Here is a 22,096-nt window from a genome sequence, read left to right on the forward strand (position 1 = left end):
GCGGGCGGGGTGGGGGATGTGCTGTGGAGTGTTGGGGTGTGTCCCAAGGGGGTGGAAGAGGGTCCCACACATGCTGCGCCTGGGCTGGGACCTTCAGGTTCTGCAGGTGCATGGTAGGTGGAAGCTCTCCCACACACTCATTGGGCCTGGGCTAGGACTGGATTGCCTAGATTTTTAATTTTCGATTTCAAACAAAATTAAACAACTGAGTACAAGTGGAATTTCATACATTTATATTAAGTCTTTGGGATTTTTTCTTTAATCAGATTTTATTTGCACATTTTAGAGATACATAATGATCACATTCATCATAGAGAATTTTACCTGTACATGATATAACTTGATTCTTTTTCCCCCATTCGCCTACCCTCTCTTCACCCCTACTGTCTCTCCATTTTTAAAAAGCTTTGTTACCATTTTTTCTTTCTTTTCTCACTTTTTCTCTAACTTTCCTTTCTTTCATTTTCCCTCTCCTTTGTGCCCCTCCCCATTTGAATATTTTCTTCATATTTCCCAATACCTAATATGTATATTTGCTGTTTATTTACACTTTCAATTTCTCACACTAGAAAATTGGGATTTTTTTCTCAACTTTATTGAAAATCAATATATAGCCTATTAAAAATTGTAGGCAAATATTGAAATGTGAAAGATGTAAGATGTAGACAAAGTGAATGTTTGAGAAATATTTCTGAGACGAATATATAATATGAGATTAATAATAGATTGCAAATTGTAAATAAATTATTTACAAACTTAAATGAATATAACAGTAAAAATCATCCAAAATAAAAATGAAGACTACAGATCAGTCATATAATAGTTTACTTTGTGAAAATTAAGAAACTTATATTCATACAATTAGAATTCTCAAAGTAGAAAGTAGGCAATAAATATTTAAAGACTTAAAATTTCTGAATTTTGTTGAAATTATAGCACCACATTTCCAAGAAAAATGAAACTTTTGAACAAGAAATTTGAGTAAAATCATACCAAGATACACAAAAATGAAATTGTCTGAAACTTAATGTAAAGAAAAAAATCATTAAAGCATATACATAGAAAAAGTATTAGCTGTGGAAGAACAAATTTAAACAACATCTTATTCCACATTAGGAAGAAAAAAAAACCAAAAACAAGTGTGTAAGAAACTAGACTAATTAATTTAAAGGACTGAAAGAAGAAAAAAAAAATCTGTCCTTATTGAATTTTATACATAGCAAACATACCTTTGAAAACTAAAAGTAAAATATTTTCCAGTTATATAAACTTGAAATAGTCTAATACCTCCAGATGTAATATATAGGAAATAACAAAGAGCATAATCCAGAAGGCAAGAGAAATTGCTGTATGGTCCTGGATAAGGAAGAAAGAGTTCTTAAAATAATAGTTATGCAGGACTATGTAAATATATTAGATGAACCCATGTAAAAGGTCATTGAAGATTTTTACAAAACAGTATCAATCTTATGTCTGCTTATATACTTTTGTGTGTGTGTGTGTGTGTGTGTGTGTGTGTAAAAGACAAGGAAGAAGTAATATAAAGTCAATGGAAAATGGAAATATACTTTTTAAAGTTTCTAATACTAGAAGAAAATACTATACTATGTCTTTTAAATAGATTGTAAGTCTAAGATACATTATAAATCTTAAAACAATAATTAAGATTAAACAATATTCAGAAATTAAATATTAATTAAAAATTAAATATTTCAGAACAGTTGAACTAAGAAAACATTTTCATGATAGTAAAGAATTACTAAGAATAAAACATAAGACAAATACTGCAATGGCAAATATATGACCAGCACTTTTAACAGTCTGGGGATAGGATATCACACAAAGTTCTAATATTTTGTAGACATGGACAGTGTCCATGACGCTTACTGGTGGCCAGGTGTCACTTATGGGACTGAGCTCCTGCTATTTCCTTGATAGCCACCCTGCAGACCCAGATAGAATCATGACCCATAGGGTGCAGGAGAAGTCCATTTGTAGAGTATGCTGATGGAAATGTTTTGCTGCTGTATCCAAAAGACTAACTGAAAGATTGCTTTTGTTTACCTCTTATTCTCCTGTGTTTAATTGTTTTCCCTATTTGGTGGGTTCTTTCCATTCTCATTCATGGAGTTGTGGCCATTTTGATCCCTTTCTAGAATATCTTTTAGTAGTCTGTGTAGGGTTGGCTTTGTCATCATAAAATTCTTCTGTTGAAAAATAAAAAAATAAAAAAAAAAATTCTTCTGTTGTTCTTTGTCATGGAAGTATTTCACTTCTCCATTACAATTGAAAGAATTTTGCAGGGTGTATAAGTTGGGGTTGGAATTTGTTTTCTTGCAAGATTTGTAGTACTTTGCTCCATGCTCTTCTTGACTTCGTGGTTTGTGAAGAGAAATCTGCTGTTCTTCTGATGGGTTTTCCTTTAAATGTGATTTGTTTCTTTCCTCTATCGGTTTTTAGAATACTGTTCCCATGTTGAATTTCTGGGATCTTGATTATTAGATGTCTGGGTGTGTTTTTAATTGGGTTGATGCTATTTAGAGTTCTGTATGCTTTGGTTACTGAATGTTAGATTGTTTCCCCAAATTTGGGAAGTTTTCTATTACTTCTGCCCATATTCTTTTTATATCATTTATATTGACTCCTTCTTTCTCACTGATGCCTATTATTATGTTGTTCATCTTTGCATCATCTTACAGATGTTGAATGATTTTTTTCCTGCATCCTAGTTGTTTTTAAGAGATCTTTTCTTACCTTTTCACTAGCTGCAATGGTATCTTTAAGGTCTGAAAGTCTATTTTCACTTTCATTCAAATGGTTTTGCCAGCTTGTGATTGAGGTTTTAATTTCCTCTATAGCACTTTGAATCTGCTTCATGCATTCTGTTTCTTTCCTATATTGCTCATTCAAGGATTCCATCGTTTTTCTATGCTCCTCTTTTTTTTTTTTTATCAGTGTCTTCTTTAGAAGCACTCAGTACTTCTTTCATTGTAGTTATCATTTCTTGTTTTAACTTCAGAAATTATTTCTGATCTGATTTCCTCTATACCTTTCTGCAGTTGTTTCTTTACTTCAGACACTATTATTTCAGAGAGTTCAGGTGTGTGATTTCCCATTGCTATTGCTCAAGGCCTGAGAATGCATTTTGTCCCTTCTCTTTGTCATTTTGTATAGCACTGTCTTCTGACCTTTGGTGTAGAGCTTAGATAGAGTTATTACCTTATCACCAGGTCCAGATCTACCAAGTTCAAACCCGTCCAGATGGGTGTGGCTTGGGTCTGGCTGCTCTGCTCCACTTCTTCCTGCTATAACCCTTGGAGGTGAACCCTCTGTGACACTCTGACCAGATGTTCTGCTCTTGGATCAGCTGGGTGGGTCTTGCCTCTAGCCTTTCTGTAGGGAGTTCTGCTGCAGGGTTCCACACCAGGCCTGTCTGATGGAGGCAGTTCTACTCACACATGGATCTGGGCTTTGGGTGGAGTGAGGACCCCGTGGGCCCCAGGTGATCCCCCTCACATGCCAGGCCTGGATCAAATCAGGATCTGATGGGTCCTGGGCACTCTCACTCATGCTGGGCCTGGGCTGTGGGTCGAATGAGGATCCAGTGGGCCCCGGGCAGTCTCACTCATGCTAGGCCTGGACTCTGGGTCAAATCTGGGGTTATTTTCAATGGACTAATATTTGGAACAAATAAAAGGATGTGTGAATCATTTATTAATAAGCCTTTTAAGACAGGCAGTTTTTCTGTCTCATGCTGTTTCTTCCTATAATCTGTCTCTTGTGTCACACTCTGAACTTGCTAAGCTGCAAAGGAGTCCTCCATGTCACCCCTGGCACTCCATGTTAGCTTGTTTTGAATATGCAGTGGGTACCTGGCAGTGTTGACAGTGATATGACATCAATGCTTTGCATACTGCTCTTGGCTTGAGAGTTCAGTGCAGTTTATTATGGGTAGGGGGTAGAAAGAAGTCAAAGATGAGAGCAGAAATGTTTCCCATACCTCTTTCTCTGTTTGAAGTGGAAACATGTGAAGCCTTCTGTGCTTCTTCTGGATGTTCCTGTTTGGTAGAATATAAAATAGAGAGATACTGAGGCATCAGTGAAGCACCTTTTGTAAGATCAAAGAAAAGTGAGAGTAAGAGTCCTGAGCTAAGTCCAGCTACTTATTAACTTCAAGTAAATATAAATCAGATGTTATAGTCAAGATTCAACACATAATGCAGCGGTTTTATGACACTAAGCTCACAGGGTTGTGAAAGTACCAAATTTAAATTATAGTATATTAGTAAGAGTCTGCCATTGTGTCACATGTTTACATGTTATGGGTGAAAGACTTTCTTTAAAGCACTTCAACCTAAACTTTGCAAACTACATCTGACCCAGTGGATGAGAGTGTCTGTAAGTGGGAGTGGTTATCACACTGATGCTTGGCTGGGCTTTCCACAGGTCAGAAGCTGTTCAGTTGTCATGTCTGCAGCAATGCTTTTTCTACAAAAGGAAGCCTGAAGGTTCACATGCGCTTGCACACAGGAGCAAAGCCTTTCAAATGCCCACACTGTGAGCTACGCTTTCGTACATCGGGGAGAAGGAAGACTCACATGCAGTTTCATTACAAACCAGACCCAAAGAAAGCCAGAAAACCTGTGACTCGAAGCTCATCAGAAGGACTGCAGTCTGTAAACCTTCTGAACTCCTCCTCTAATGACTCCAATGTGTTTATCATGAACAATTCTGTCCTAACAGGACAATTTGATCAGAACTTGCAAGGGCTGGTGGGCCAAGCCATTCTTCCTGCCTCAGTGTCAGGTAAGTGCTGAGCTGGGGACTAGCCTGGCCAGTGCACTGACATATGTCCCTCCCACCCATTCCTAGCATGGAAGCAACATCGCATTCAGTAGGAGGAGGTCTCCTTTTCCTCAGTCTTTTACTTATGAGGAATAGGAAAATTGAAATTTTATCTTTTACACAGTTACCTTTCTCCTCCCTTTTTTGTCTCTGTCGTATCTACTTTTTTTTTTTTTTTTTTTTTTTTTTCAGAACCAGGGGTTGAACTCAGGCCCTTGCACTTGCCAGGGAAGCACTTATTCCACTGAGCCATCTCCCCAGCCCCGTATCTACTTTTAAAGCCCATAGCACTTCAGTTAGTTTCCTTCTTTTTCTGGTAATACTGGAAAATGGATCTAAGCTCTTTACTCTTACATCCCCAGCATTTTTTAAATTTATTTTGAGACAAAGTCTTAAGACAAGATTGGGCTTGAGTGTAGTAATATAGGCATTGCCACCACTAGATTTTTTTAAAAATGAGTTTATTTCTTTCTCAGCATTCTTACAGTATAGTAGGGAGATGTATTAGTTATACATATTTATTAACATTGTTTTTAATGTATTACCCTTTTGTCATTGGGGTATTCAATATGTGAATAGTATCAAATTTTAGTCACCTGGATCTCTTTGCTTACTTATCATAAATGTGGTCATTCTTAGTAACTGTTAGATACCCTGTGGGCATCTCTATATCTTTCACTTGTAGAACAGTTAAAGTTAGGCTGTGCCTGCTTCGTGGTTGCTATTTTAAACCTTGGGCTAACCACTTTTCTGATATGTTTAAAATGGGTGACATTATTATTTCTTTCCCAAGTTTATTTTGTGACAATTAAATTAGATAAAGTGTGTGTCATATAAATATTAAAATACCTTAATTTGATCATCTTAACATAATATATAAAACTTGGGTATTTTAAAGTCCTTGTGTAAAAAATGAATAATTTTAGATTTAAAAAGCACTTATGATATTTAGTCCTTCCTTTTCTTTCTTTCTGGCCAGCTGGTGGTGATTTGACAGTATCTTTGACAGATGGGAGCTTGGCCACCCTGGAAGGCATCCAGTTACAGTTGGCTGCAAACTTGGTTGGACCAAATGTTCAGATTTCTGGAATTGATACCTCCAGTATCAATAACATCACATTGCAGGTTTGATAATTGACATGGTTTTCCATGCTTTAAGGTTGTCTGAATCATACAGAAGCACAGAATTTTCACTGCAAGTATCTGTGTTGGTTTTCAGATTGACCCAAGTATTTTACAGCAAACACTGCAGCAGGGCAACCTCCTTACCCAGCCCCTCCCAGGGGAGCCTGGTGTGACCCCACAGAATACTGGACAGACATCTGACAGCACAGTCCCAGCCAGTGTTGTCATCCAGCCCATCTCAGGCTTATCCTTGCAGCCTACGGTGACGTCTGCTAATCTGACCATTGGCCCGCTGTCCGAGCAGGATTCTGTGCTGACCACCAGCAGCAGCGGTAAGGGCCATTTGCTTTCATGTATTTCATCAGCTAGAATTTCAATCTCTTGCTTATAATTACACATGTGGCCTTACAATATTAATGATGTTGGGGATATTCCCTCTTGGTAAAGCTCACTGAATAAAATCAGATGTCCTCAGGATAAAATAAGTTTTCATTCATCAGTGGTGTTTGCTCAGTATATGTGTGTAGATGAGTATATTCACATAAATACCATATAATGGATTTTGCTTCCCTTTTTTGGCCATGCTAGATATTAAAATCATGGTTTTGCATATGCTAGGCAAGTCTTATTTTTGTACATGAAATAATTAAAGATGGCTGATGAATTTTTTTTGACTTACCTTTTTGAAATAACAATTTAACTAGATACTTTAAGAAAAAGTGTATTGCTTTGGACTCAACTTTGTTTTGCTTTGTGAATGAACAGGGACCCAGGACCTCAGCCAGGCGATGGCTTCCCAAGGCCTCGTGTCCAGCGCCACAGGTCCCCATGAGATCACCCTGACCATTAACAACTCAAGTCTCAGCCAGGTTCTAGCCCAAGCTGCTGGCCCCACTGCTGCATCATCCTCGGGGTCCCCACAGGAGATTACCCTGACTATCTCTGGTTAGTAAGTTGATATTATAAACATGCTTTTCCCCATCACTTAAGTGTCAGACTGTATTTCTTTTCCCCCTATACTCAGCTTTACATAAAACCAATGCTCAGTAAGTATTAGTAATTTATGTGATAAAGTCAAGATTTGTGAAATCTAATACCAGATGAAAACTGTAGTTTGTCTTATTGCTTCCAGTTTGAGTTGATTATATCATTCATTCATTAATGAGTTTTTAGAGTCAGTTTTTTCCATATTTTTTATGTTTTTATTTAGCAAATATTAAAACAAGATAGCTTCATGATTATTGCTATGCTCTCTAAACTGATGGAAAGTCACTGGTATGAGCCTTCTAAACAGGAGTATTATTGCGTAGACTCATGGTGTTTGCCCCTTCTCGTGTCTTCAGAATTCCACTCAGATTATGCAGAAAATAATTAAAATATGATAGAACACTCAAAAGTAGATAAGTAGGCAGAAAATACCATTAGGCAGGAAGGCTTTGAATCAGCAAGTCATCCCACACGTCAGTCACCAAGCTGACACACTCCCCTTCTCCTTGTGTGCACCTTCCTGTGCTCTTCGTACCATTCATTCTCACAAGTGTGCTCTGGCCTATGTTAGCATTCACATATTTGCCTGGTGTGCTTTGCCCAAATGTTTTTCAGCTCTGAGCTCTTCTAACTAAGAGTTATTTTTAAAAACTTAATAATTTATATAGATCTTTCTATGTGCCAGATACTCTAGTGGCTTTTACAAATATTAACTCATCCCCCCCCCCCCAGGGCACACTGAGGTGGCTATTGAGACTGAGTGTGGTGGCATGCACCTGGAATCCCAGCTCTTGGGAGGCTGTAAACAGGCGGATCATTATGAGACCCTGAGCACCCTGTAGACCCTTCCCTAAAATACAGAAAAAAAAAAAAAAAAAAAGTATTGGGCTGGGAGATAGCTCAGTAGAATAAGTACCTGCCTGTTAAGTGCAGGGTCCTGAGTTCAATCCCCAGTACCACAAAAAGAAAAAAAAGAACTCATTTGTACATATTATATGCAATAAGTACTCATTAGTATATTTTAATTCTTTAAGCCTCATGATCCCCTTATAAGGTTGTTTTTAAATATGAGAAAAAAAATTCTTTATGAAATTTTATGTATTTTGTACAGGGTCTCACTACATAGCTCAGACTCATAGTGATCCTCCTGTTTTTAGCCTCCCCAGTGCTGGGATTACAGGCATGTGCCTTCCCGCCTAGATTCAGTTGCTGGCTCAGTGCACCCAAGGGCAGGACCGGCATGGCATTGGTACTGGGGATCAAATCCCGATACCTGTGCTTGTCTAAGCAGGTGCTTAGTCTGCTGAGCTGTCTCGCCAGCCCTTAAGAAAAATGTTTTACTGGAAATCAAAATAACTTTTTGGAGATATGGACAGATATCTGATTTCTCCTTGAACAAGTGCAAAATCATAATGGGCAAAGTGCAATCAGTGCTTTACTGACTCAACCTTGAGACCACCCCAGGATTATTTTTTGTTTTAGTGATATTGTTGCAAAATTAACAATGAAATTGAAAGAAAATTTATATAGAAGAAAAACAAAAGATTGGCTTTTGAGGAGGATGTCTTTATTCCTTTTACTCTATGAAAAATTTAAGGAACTATTTTTAGACAAAACTTTCCTTTTTAATGATATGCCATGATTGCTAGATGCTATTGGATAGCAAAAAATGACGTCGAATTCTATTTGATTCAGTAGCCTTCCATCCTTCATTATATATGTGTCTAAATTTCAGTGTTGGCAATACAGAGGATTATTTTAGTGAAGCTATTGATAAAACTAACTTTCTTTTGAGTACCCTCAGTGTAGCAGCCATTGTACTAGATCCTGTCAAAAATAAATTTGTGAACGATGCTTTTTTTCCTCTGGTTGTTGGCCATTTTCTTATATTCTAGACATATTTGAAAGTGGTGGGTCATATAACTAGTTTTAAAGAATTGGTTTAAAGGGTTTGTTGAAGGAGACAACTGCAGGTGAGTTACTGAAGTAAAGTTTCTCTAAGCTTAGAGGCCCAGAATTTCCTACTCTCTTCTTGGTGTTGCATAATGAGAACTGGGTGCAGATGCTCTTATGTCATCATTTCTGTAACACATTCTGCCAAGGTGTAGACAAACGTATGCTTGATAGCCACCTGTTGGAAACATGTAGCTGTGCAATGTGGATTTTCAGCTAGCTTGTAGGTAGTTCCTTCTTGTATTAATGCATAGAATCGTAAATGTTGAGAATGGCAGTATTACTAAAGAACACTGAGCATGCAACTATTCTTAAAGTTTTGTGGCCATCTAGCAGTTTATGTGTTATAGTGCTTGGAGAGAAAAATTTAATGTTGTATAAAGGGCCAGGACAGTGATTTGTTTTCTCAAATGAATATTGTACATACAGAGTAAAAGTCCTTTTAACTGATAGAGCCCAGTTATTAATGAAAGGCAATATAAAGAATCCAAAAAGCAATAGCTGTGTTCTCTGAACATTCTCTTAGCACTCTTTTGAATAATGGCCTGCTCTGCTATGCATAGTCCTGTGCTGTTTTTATTTTGCCCATATTTGTGTCCATAATAACATGTTTCGTCTCTCATTTGTATTTGTCTAGGGTAGCAGGAGGAATAGACTATGGTCAGACACAGTGCAGCATCTTCATCTTTTGATGCTGTTCTCCCTTAGGTTTAGGCCATGTTGCTCACAGTTTGACAGCAGAGGTTTTAAGTCAGCTTATCTTTATCAAGTCTTCTGTTGCATTCCATATGACTTCTATTGAAATCTTTAGTGGGTCCATTTTCCAACCTGTTTTTAATTCATATACTCTAATTTCTATAAGCTAGTTGTTACATGACAGAGTATCCAGTAAAGCCACCCTCAGTAGACTTAGAACCAGTAGCACGTAGGTGCTGGCAGGATTTTGTCACAGACCTGTTAATGTGCACTTATGAGCATGCCTAGCCCTGGAGGCAGGAAATGCCCTCAGGGACACTGCAGCGGCTCCATGCCTGTCAGTTCAGGGACTTGCTCCTGCTGTTTGGTGATGTCTTTAGGCCCATTTAAACATGTTTTTACTACACTAGACATTTGGGATTTTAATTTCAATGAAAGTCTTATTGAGGAAAGTAGGACTCTTAAATGTTTAAAATTTTTCATAGCTTAAGAAGTGTGAGTGCATACTATCATTTAGGGAGATGTATGCTGTAGATTTATTTTTGTTTTTCCTTGAATATTCTTAAAAATGGAAGCATTGAGGATGTGATTCTATGTTAGCACATTTGCCAGCACATAAATTCAAATTTTGCTTTCAGACATCACAGTGTGTCTGCTTCCATGGAGATCATCTCAGCACAGTCTGATCACGAGTAGTGACTAAGAGGAAGCGCGCAGCTGTCGGCATCTGCATCACGTTCACTGTGCAGCTGCTGCCGCAGTGAGCAGAAACCACCTTTTCTGACCACCACAGTTTGCACATTAAACTCTTCACATGTGCAGTTAAGGATTTCACCAGGCAAAAACATCATAAGGTCTAGGTAAAGAGCAGTGAACATAGAAAATGCAGGAATTAAACTGTTCCTTAGCATGGCAGCTATATCAGCTGTAGGTATAGTTGTTGATCACATGCAGTATCGTTCCATGGGGACCATGAGGACTAGAACTTATATTCAGTTCAAGGATGCAGAGTTATTTAAATAATAATAACCACATTAGATACTGAAAGAAAGACAGACTTGCTACCCCACATGATAGGGTTACATTGTCTGAAGTACACTATTCAGTGCTTCTATTGTGCAGACCTCATAGAGTAAACTTAAACAAATCTGGATGGTGCAGCTTACCCTATACTTTAGCTGTTGGGTTGACCTTTTTATGAGTAGTCTGACTGGACCAAAACATCATTATATGGCACATATAATAACAAATGTAGAAGGCAGTGTAATTCCACACATGTTAGCATTCTGATGGCTCCACTTACAAAGCTGCCCTTTTCAGACCTGGTGTTGGATGTTAGTTTTGCCCCGTACTGTGACTTTTCTGGCTGATGGATAACAAATAGAGAGAAGGCAGCTTTCTAAGAATTTTACAATACGGATTTTTATATAAAGGATAACTTCTTACTAATTAATGAGCTTAATTAAAATAACAGTTTCACATAACCATCAATAGTTTAAGGTAACACATCCATCTAGTGTTACTTATCTTGTAGAGATTTCCTTTGATTTTTAGCTTATTTTCCAATTCTGTACATCAGTTTTGGGGAAAATTAATTTTCCAGTATATTGGTTAGACTGTCTTTAAAAGTTAGACTGTCTTTCATACTGCATTGAAATACTTTCTTATCTACTAATTCACTTACCTAGTAAAATTTTCTAGTAATTCATTATGTGGCAAGAATTGCAAGATGCCAGGGAGTAAACAAGTAAGCAGGGTAAACACAGTTATTTTGTGTGCTAGCTTATAGAAATAGTGGGCTGCACACTCTGTTTCTTATGAATCAGCGCACAGTTAGCAACTATAAGAGGTATCTTAGTGCTGAGAGGGCACAGTGTATGGATTGACCTTGCAGGCTGTCTTCTCTTCAGGAGTCCTGGCTGGGCTAGAGACAGGCTCTAGGAACATGGCAGGAATTTCAACCAGCGCTGATGGCTTGGGAAAACTGAGGAAGGCTCAGTAAGTGAAACTAGGAGGCATGGCCACTCAGGACCTTAGAGAAGCTTTCTTCCCCTTTACTGAAGGGAAAATTGAGAGCTTTGTGTGAACCATGTGTTGGAAGATCCAAAATTGGGACCACCCAAGCCAGTACCCACTCCTTCTGTACCATTTTTTCTTCATTTTTTAAAAAAAATTACATCTATTTGTTTGTTTGTTTATTTGATACAGGGTATTACTACATAGCTCAGATTCATAGTGATCCTCTTGTGTCAGCCTCCCCAGCACTGGGATTACAGGTGTTGGCCACCACGCCTGGTTCTGGTGGCCGGTAAGGCACAGCATGCAGTACCAGGGATCAAACCTGGGTCCTTGTGCTTGACAGGCAGGTGCTTAGACCCACCAAGCTATCTCCCCATCTCCTTGTTCTTCATTTTTTTCCCCCACCATAATCTTACTCCTTTCCTTCTTTATTAGTCTGTTTGATTTGGGTGCACTAAAAAGCTGTATTATAGAACTTAATGCTTATTAATTTAGAATAAGAGAGGCATTATGGTTTTTTTTAATTAAGAATTTTGTTTTGCATTATAATTGACTATAGGCTAGAGTTTCAGGTTATAATTTAGTCTATAATGGGTAAAATATTTAAATATATCATCTGTTCTTAAATTTTATAGCAAATATTTCTCTGTAAACTTTTTTTAAAACTTACAGGTATATGTGTGTATGTCTGTGTGCATATGAGAACGAGAGACAAAATTAGTAATTTTTTGGTTATCTGTGTAATTCTAACTATTAGCTGTTAGTTCGCTGTCTTTCCCACTCTGCATGCTGTGAGATGAACATGTGCTTCCTGTACAGGGTCAGAGTGAATGGTGATCAGTGGTCAGCGGGGTCTCTGGGCTGGAGATGCTAGGACTCGGCTCCAGTTTTACCAAGGAGCAGGCTGGCCTTCTGCAGTAGAAAGCTCCATTGACCTAAAGTGCTTCACTTGGTGTCATGAGTGAACCCTGGCACGCTGATGGACTGAGGAGTTGTGATATGTTACTTTAAGGTTTATTTTAGTGCTCCTTGGGATAGTGGATGTTTGCTAGTGCAATAGATTACTTAATTCAAAATTAAGAATGTTCTCATAGAGTGGAGAAGAGAGATGGAATGGGTCATCTGGCTAGTTAGGTGGCAAGTGTCTTTCCTGTCCATTGGCTTCCACAGGGACTCATGGGTAGTGTCACCCAGAAGCCCCAGGCAAGTGAAGGTTCTTTCTGGGCAGTAGACCTCTTCATGGCCAGGGTGTTCAAGGCCCCCAGTGTTATGTAGGTGGCAAACTTCAAAAACAATAGCAAGCTATCTATGATTTAATTCTTTCTTCCTTGAAAATAATAGCATGTTTTCTGTGATTTAATAGTTTCTTTCTCTGAGACTGTCTTAGAGCTAGCTGAGGAAGTTCTCTCTCATTTTTCATGCTATTTTAGCTTTTATTTTCTTTGTTTGTTTGTTTTTTTCTTGTATTTTAGGGAAGGGTTTACAGGGTGTTGAGGGTCTCACTATTAGACTGGATTCGTAGTGACCACCTGTTTACAGCCTCCCAAGAGCTGGGATTACAGGTGCGCCACACCATGCCCAGTCTCAGTTGCCATCTCAGTGTGCCCCAGGGGCAGGGCTGGCATGGCAAGCCTGGGGTTTCAAACCCTTGTCCCTGCGGCTGCTTGTAGGCAATTTAATCTGCTGAGCTATTTGGCTGGCCCTAGGTATTAGGTATAAAAGTAAAGATTTCAAGGAATTTGGTGACATTGTAAAATATAAGGTGAATTCGTAATTAAAGAACATTTTTGTATTAATGTAACTGCAACTATTCTTTTTTTTTCTTTTCAAAGTTTTATTGATAAACATATACCAATGAGACAGTTTCAAATCAAATCGAAAGTACAGTTTCAACAAATAATACACTGCATATATTCTTCTTAGTGGTTAATTGCTGTACAAGATGCAGACTTGTGATCCTACTTACAAACACCATTAGAAAAAATCATTCTATTCATTAAACTGCAACTATTCTTAATGCAGAATTTTATATCACCAGGTGAGGTATCTTTAAATTATCTTGGATGTAGGAAGAGATTCTTTCCGCATGTACCCACTCAGGTCTTAGAACGACACCAGAGTGGAAATTAAAATGCTGTTTTGAGATTTATCATGGTTCTTCCATGGAGAAACACTAAATAAGAACTATTAGCATTTACCACATGAAATTTATTTTGCGATCTCCTGATACAAATAATCAGTATGCATGTAGTTGTCATTAGTTTTCAATTTCCTATGACACTGGGGTTTCTAGGGCTGTCAGTTCTAGGTTCAGTGGCAGTTAGCACTTTAATTGAAAACTTTGGAAGAAGTACTATATATTGTGTTTCAGGGATTCAGGAATGGAAATGAGGCGATTAGTTAGATTTGTACACAGGAGTAGAACACATGCATTTGTTCAGAGGTAGGCTATGGGATTAGAGGCTCTTTCTGATCTTGACAACATCCATTATGAAATCAGGCACAGTTTCCCTGAAAAATGGTCCAGTGTAAGTGTAAGCGCTCTCAGAGGCAGACCTTGTGTGGTGCATAGAAGTCTGAGATTTAGCAAGATACGCACCCTCTTTTTAGCAGGACTTCTTAAGGAATTTATTTTAAGGTAATATAGGGGGCCTGCCTCTTAGCTCAGTTCTTTAAGTGGCTGCTTCAACAAAGCCGTCAGGCTCAGGTTGCTGTGGTTCGATCCCCACAACTCAAGCCAGCCAGTCATGCCTTGAAGGCATTCCGAGCAAAAAAAAAAACAAAAAAAAACCACTCCTATTTTAAGGTAATATTGTTTTGTTTTTAGCATAGTCCACTTTTCACTTTAAGATAATTTTGATAAATAAAATGAGTTCTGCTTATAATGAATGCAAACAATTCTTTAGTAGTGCTGTATAAAATTCTCTTTATTTTCTTCTAGTTGAGTACAATCTACTGTTTGTTTCTAATAGCTCTAAAGATTACCATTCTTTTTGTTGATACATTTTCAAATTGAGGCAGAAAATCCCCTACATTTCCAGATTGTACCATGGAGTGATGGAAATACTTGCAAATGAAGGACCAGACTGAAGAAGGGCTCTCCCTTCTGTTTCTGCTGCCCTACCTGCTGTCTTCACATAGTTTTATTCATTGCAAGAAAAAGCTACGATCTTTTAAACTTTTAAAGCCTTAAAAAATTACATTAAAATTTTTAGAAGCCATGAGATCTTGTTCTAATGCAGGTGGTATTAGCTTTGATGAACATACAGCTTTATTTATTGATCTCTTAAGATTACTATTTTTGAGTCAGAATTATAAAATGTAAGATTTTGATTACTGAGATCTATCCTGGAGAAATAGCGGCTTAGGGAAAATAAATGGGAATAAAAGTACAGTCTTTATTTAAATATTGGATCCTAAATTTGATATTAAGAGTTGTGGCTTCTAGAGTACTTAACATGTAAGCGAGAGCAGTCTGTGTCTTGCAGTGATCCAAGTGTGTCCATAAGAACATGTCAGCATTTCCCGCTCTAGGCGATGTCCCTGTTGTTCATACTGAGGATGGTTCTATTTAAAAAGTTTGTGGAAGTCCATCAGATTAGAAGATATCATTAAAGGTTCTCCGTTTGATTTCAAATATGAACTCTGGAATTATCTGAAGCTCCATGTTTTCCCTTTAATTAATACACAGGCTTTCATTTTCTCTTTATATTTTTTGTGCTGGGTAGTCTTGCAACCTTTTGATACTTTATTCATCTCTAGAAAGTCAGGTATGTTTTATAGGTAGGAGGGAGAACTTTGAGTCTTATTTTACCAGTTAGGGTGAGGTTGAATTTTGTGCTATCCAGTAATAATGAATAGCTTGCTTTGCTCATTTTAAGGATGAGCTCAGGAAGGACTCACAAGAATGGGCCTCTCTCCCACTGTCGTCACCTCCCTGGGCTCTGTGACAGCTGTATCATTTGCTCCATGCAGTGTCCTACAGGACCCTGTGCATTTCTGTTCACTTGTGTGACCAATATGCCTGCATGCTAGTTGCAAGAGCAAGGATGTGTGGAGATGGCATGAGAAAGGCTGCTAGGCCAATGTTCTGTAACTGGAGTGCTTAGTGCATGCAGATTCCTCCACAAATCCACACTCCTCCTGTCCAGTGCATTGAGGAGTCCACTGTGCAGGACAGGAGCAGGTGGGAGGGCACCCCAGCGGCTGCTTCAGTGCACAAGCTCCTAGCCTCCTAATGGTTATACTGCTTTTGAAGGTTCCAGGTCTGTGCAGCACAGTGTGGGACTCCACGAGTGTGGATCTATGGAGGCCTTGTATTTGGAGAACTCCAGTTACAAGTAAGTAGCCTGGTTTTCCCATTGGCCCCTGACTCATAGGAGAGGCTCTGGACTCGTGACCTAGGTCACTGAAGGTGTTGACAGAAGTCTGTTTTGTTTGTTTCTGAACCTAATTAGGATACATAGAGTTTTGAACTTAGTCTTCAGTTGTTATCTTGCCTTCTTAGTGCCTCGCACAGTGACTGACAAGGGATGATGAGTGTACATTTATAGGTAGACAGGTGGTAGGTGGTGAGGCCTGTATGTGCATGTGTGTTTATGCATAAAATGAACTTCTTAAAACATTGGTTTTGTTGGTACCCTTATGGGCCTTGGATAATCCCATTCTGAGTCCATCTCACTTGCAGAAGAGGCTATGAGTATCTGTTTCATAGAAGAAAAGGCCTATCTTTTTCCATTTCTGCCCCAGATATCTTCCTTTCCTCAGCATTAGCTGCCAGGGAAAATATTTTGAAGTTTTTGTTGGCTTTTCTAAAGAAAGCTAAGACATCATATAGGATAAGTTAATTTTTAAAAGATTGTGAGAGGTTTCATTTGATTGTACTTCAGAATAAGTTGAAATATTTAAAAAGGTAACAAAAGTGAGAAAATGATTAGATATAGTCAAATTTATCCACTAGTCCATGAAATTTATTGTTACTTAGTGGAACCTGTTTGGTTCTTTCTTTAGTGGTCTCTGTGGTCCTGGAAATCCTTGTCTCAGTTTTCTTTCTGCAGTAGTAGCCATTGGTTGATTGGGCCATAATTGGTACTTTCACTCTCATTTAAGGGGTTTCTTTAGGTTACAATAATGAAGGCAGAGTGCACACTTATGGGTATTTGAAAACTTAAGAAAAGCCTTATAAAATTGAAATAAAAAACTCTATTTCATCCTTGTACTTTCAAAAGCATCTGAATGCAAATGCTAATTATTACAGATGAGTTTCTTCATGAAACCCACTCTTTCCATTCCCTTAGAATGTGTCTTGCCTATTTTTTCCACTGAACAACTTATTTTGCTTCTTTTGTAGAACTTAACCCTACGAGTGGAAGTCTTCCTTCAACAACACCAATGTCACCATCAGCCATGGTCATGTCCTCCTCAGGTGTTGGGGGAGATGCTAGTGTCACACTGACCCTGGCTGACACTCAGGGCATGTTGTCTGGAGGCCTGGATACGGTTACACTGAACATCACCTCTCAGGTGAGTGACCTTCAGAGGGTGACTGGAAAGTTCATTTGTTTATGCTGTGTTAAATGTATGCGTCTGAACATTTTCTTTCAATTTTTTTTTAATTTAAGAATTTGTTAACCATGAAAAGACAGGAAAAAATTAATACAGAAAAGTATACAAGATAAAATTTTAAAAAAACTTTAATCCTGGTAATTAGGATTAGTCACTTTGTGACAAGGGCAAGTTAATCCCTGGTGTATATGGCAAGCAGGAGATGCAGAACCTGGATGTTAGAGTACTTTGATGGATTCACTATTCAGAGAACCTGCCTCAGTTCCTGCTATATGATTCTGTCAGCTAACTGAGGTTTAACTAGTCCTATCTGCCTCTTTTTTTTTTTTTTTTTTTAGTACAGGGTGTATAGGGCTTACAGGATCTTACTACGTAGATCAGACTCATAGTGATCCACCTGTGTTCAGGCTCCCAAGATCTGGGATTATAGGTGTGCACTACCACACCTAGTCTCAATCGTCATCTCAGCCTCCCCCACGGGTGGGGCTGGCAAGGCAGGCCTTGGGATTGAACCTCAGCCACTGAGTCTGCCTAAACAGGTGCTTTAATCCATTGAGCTATTTGGCTGGTCCTTAAAAGTTATAGCCCTGCTACTTTGCTGCAGGCCTTCTCATTTGCGGTGGTCTCTTCCTTGACAGTTTTGGTTCTGTTGCCTGCTGGCTCTTCCACACATGTGCCTGTTCTCTCCTGCACAGTTAGGCTTGGGTTGGGCAGGTCTGTGGTGGTAGCTGTAGAGCTTTGCAGGCAGTAGGAGCAGTGGCAGCCTCAGGAGACTGGTGCTCATCCAGGAGAGTTCCCAGACTTCAGTGGAGTAAGCCTATCAAAAATCTTAAACCCATAACAATTGCCATACATTGTCCAAAATACTAACTTAAAGAACTTTAGTAGAAAAAGTACATATCTTTATTTGAATGTATTTTGTTAACTGACATACTTTATTCATTGTAGATTGATTTAATAGTCTAATAAGTGGAAAAAATAAAGCATTCTTTATGAATATTTCTCTACAGTATAATGGTTATTTAAATAAATCATTTTATTATCAGCAAATTAATAAATATTTAAGCAAATGTCTGTAAATATGTAAATTATTATGATGGCTTACTATCAGAAAAACATGAGCTGAAAATCAGAAAGTAACCATAAAAAAATTGACCAGTTTATAGTGACAATTATATAGTGTAGGGAGAACTATTCACACGGAAATGAATATTGAGTGGTTTAATATTGGTCTCTGAAGTCACATGTGCTCTGTGAATTCAGTAAGGAAATGAAACAGCTGGGAGAGGGAATCAGTCACAGCTTTCACAGAGCTCAGCGTAGTAAAAATGCAAATACAAGTGAAAAAAAAAAAATCAAGATTCCAAAAAAACTAAAAGGAAACAACAATATAAACATTTACATCATTACAGATTTTTAAGTTTGAAGATCACCTATATTTATCATACATTATTTCTTTTTCTTTATGAAGTTCATGAAAGAAGGTGGTTGTTAAAGGTGTTCTTAGTTGTATATTATTATTATTGTTGTACATTATTATTATTGTTATTATTCGTATCAGGAGTCAAACTCTGGATGTTGTCTTTGCCAGGCAGGCACTGTGCCTCTGAGCTATATCCCTGGCCCTATTCAGCATTCTTATGTAGTTTATATCAAATGAGAATCCTAATTTTAAAATTAAACAATTGCCCAGTTATAGAAGAATATTTTGTGCGATGAATGATTCTAATCCAGAGAAAATTCATTTGTTTTGAGATACAATTTTATTAAAGTGAAAATTAAAAACACCGTAAAGAAAGTAGGAGAAAAATACCATTCATAGTAGCACCAAAAAACATATAAGAATTAGCCCATCAAAGAGGGCATCAGAAAATGGGAAGACATACCCTGTTCTTGGTTAGGTCAGAACCAATATAGTAAAAATGGCCGTACTTCCAAAATTGATATGCAGATATAAAACAATCCCAGTGACAATACTAGTAGCATTCCTGGTCCGGGGAGATGGCTCAGTGGAATAAGCGCTTCCCTGGCAAGCTCAAGAGCCTGAGTTCAATCCCCTGTTCCGCAGGAAAAAAAAAAAAAAAAGAATCTTACAATTAATAGTCAAATTAGTAGTGTAATAGGATACATAGTCACCACTCAGAAATCAATAGCATTCCTCTATAGTAATAATAAGCTCTTTGAGAGAAATGAGGGAAACAATAACCTTTCCCAGAAGCATCAAGAAAAATGAAATATTTTTGGTATTAACATAGCCAAGAAAGTAATTGGTGAGCACATCAGAAAATGTACAGATAACATGTCTTCTTAACCAGAACTAATATAGTCAAAGTAGCCTTACTTTCAAAATGATTACACAAATTTAATGCAATCCAGTAAAAATACCAATAGCATTTTTCACAGAACTAGAGAACCAGAAGAGACCTAGAATAGCAAAAAGAATTCTGGGCCAGAAGGGCAAGGCAGAGGCATCATAATCCTGGCCTTCAAGTTATACTACAAAGCTATAGGGATAAAAACAGCATAGTACTGGTCCAAACAAACAAAAAAACCGCAAGACATGTGGATCAGTGGAAAGGATAGAGGATATAGAAACAACTCCAAGCACAGCCATATCTTTGACAGAAGGGTCATATCTTTTTTGTAGAGGAAAACTAGTCTTAAATTTTAAGCACAGGTTCCTGGAAGACTAGTTATCCACATGCCGAGATTCAATCTAGACCCATGTCTCTTACTGTGCACTAAACTAAAATAAAAATGTGTATCTAACTAGACAATAGAGATGTTCAGTCTTCTAGAAGACAAAAGTAGGTGAAATTCCTGAAGACGTATAGGCAAAGACTTTCCGAACTGAACCCCAGTTGCAAAAGAAGTAAGATAAAAATCAGTAAATGAGATGACATCAAATTGAAAAGCTTCTGCACAGCAGAGGAATACATGAACAGTGAATAGACAGGCTGTAAAACAGGAAAACAATTTTGCCAGCTACTCTTGGACAGAGGACTAAATATATACATAGCAATTATATTTTATTTCAGAATATATAAAGAAAAATAAATATTAAATTCTAGAATATATAAAGAAAATAGTAGACTCCTAAATTTAAAGATCCAATCAAAAATTGACAACTGAAATGAGATATTTCCCAAATGAAGAAATAATATACATAACCAGTAATACAGTGGCATGTCGGCTCACGAACTTAATTCTACAGTTAGGGAAAGGATGGCCACATTCACGTTCATGTGGGAAGGAGAGCTGCCGTTGTGTTTATTACCCTATGTAAAATTTGCGAACAGAAACAAAATTTTGCCGGATGCTTCTGTGTTACAAACAAAAACAAAAATATTTGTGAACTGAGGTACCACTGTACTTGAAAAAATGTTCAAGATTGCTGGCCATTCAAGAAATATAAGTTAAAACAATGCTGAGATTCCTTCTCACTTCAGAAAGAATGTCTGCTTCAAGAAATTAACTAGCGACAAATGCTGGAAGACTGTGGGGAAACAGTAACCCTTCGTTGTTGGTGCTAGTATAAACTGGTCTAACCACTGTGGAAATCAGTATGGAGATTCCTAAAAAAGCTAAAAGGAAGAATTCCATTTGACTCAGCAATTCCCCTCCTAGACACCTTTCCAAAATAGTTAAATCCTAGAAGCAGCTTGTGTGGCTATCAGCAGACAAGTGGATTACTTATACACGTGGGGTGCTGCCCTGCCAAGGAAGGATAAGCTCGAGTCATTTGTAGGAAGATGGTGCACTGTGAGACTGTGATGTTAAGTGTAGAAATGCAGGCATTCCACAGGAAATATAAATACTATATACTACACACAGCCACTACTCATGTGAAACCTACCTGCAGTAAAAGTACTGTTGTACAGAACTTACAAAAATATGAGTTTTAAAATTTCTTTCTCAGTCATAAATTTGGACTGACTTATTTTTTCCAAACTCTGGACTCCTGAAGGATGAGGAAGGCCAGGCTGACAATTTCACGTCACCACTTGGCACTGACGGTCTTGTAAGGACATGAATGTGCATTGAGAAATCTCTTCACAAAACAAAATGATTTTCAGTTTTTAACTATGAAGGCAAAAATAACTAATTCTACTCATTTTATATGAATTCCTGTTACTTAAAACTTGTTACAGATAATTGAAAAGGTTCAAAACATTTATAACTTGATATGTAGATATTAAAATGTTGTTTTTGGGGTCTCACTAAAAAGTTCTAACTTTATTGTGTATGAAAAAAAAAATTGACATCTTAGACTCCCTGGGTAAAATATGTCTATTCTATTCTATTTATTTGTTTATTTATTTCTGCGGAACCAGGGATTGAACTCAGACCCTTGCGCTTGCCAGGGATGCGCTTATTCCACTGAGCCATCTCCCCAGCCCAATATGTCTATTCTGAAGTGACAAAATTTCTTGGTTCTTGTTGTTTTTTAATTTATTATTCTTATTTATTATTAAAGTGACAAAATTTCTTGTAAGATTAATGACTAAAGTTGCCTGGCCCCTTCTGTTTGAAGCTTTCCAAATTTCTTGCTCTCCATAGCTTTATTGTCTACAAGTTATTCATATTGACATTGGTTCTAAGTATCTTAAAGTTTTTATTGAGGTGTAATTTTCTTTCTTTCCTTTTTTCTTTCTTTTTTGTAGTAGTGGTTGTACTAGGGGATGAATCTAGGATGTTCAGATTAAATATGTCTGTAGTCTTGGCTTTTAAAAAAAAGTTTAAGACAGGGTCTCACTAAATTGTCTAAGCTGAAGCCACACTGGAAGTCCTGCTGCCTTTCTACCAACTAGAGCACTACCACATCTGGCTTAGGAGTTCTATAGGGCAGTGAAATGAATAACTGCAAATACCAATTTCTGAAGAAATTGTATATGGGAGTAGTAAT

At 37.7% G+C, this 22,096-nt stretch overlaps 1 protein-coding gene across 1 annotated transcript in view; it reads left to right on the forward strand.

The window, feature by feature from the left end:
- Positions 1-22,096, forward strand: part of Znf236 (zinc finger protein 236) — a 141,633-nt gene that overhangs the window by 103,676 nt on the left and 15,861 nt on the right. Inside the window, exons 21-25 of the mRNA XM_023700080.1 lie at positions 4,447-4,806; positions 5,825-5,970; positions 6,065-6,302; positions 6,736-6,915; positions 16,976-17,148. Coding sequence (XP_023555848.1) covers positions 4,447-4,806; positions 5,825-5,970; positions 6,065-6,302; positions 6,736-6,915; positions 16,976-17,148 — 1,097 coding nt within the window. The remainder of the gene's footprint in view (positions 1-4,446; positions 4,807-5,824; positions 5,971-6,064; positions 6,303-6,735; positions 6,916-16,975; positions 17,149-22,096) is intronic.

This window comes from Octodon degus, unplaced genomic scaffold, assembly GCF_000260255.1.
Source record: "Octodon degus isolate 3935 unplaced genomic scaffold, OctDeg1.0 scaffold00120, whole genome shotgun sequence".
Taxonomy (NCBI): Eukaryota; Metazoa; Chordata; class Mammalia; order Rodentia; family Octodontidae; genus Octodon; species Octodon degus.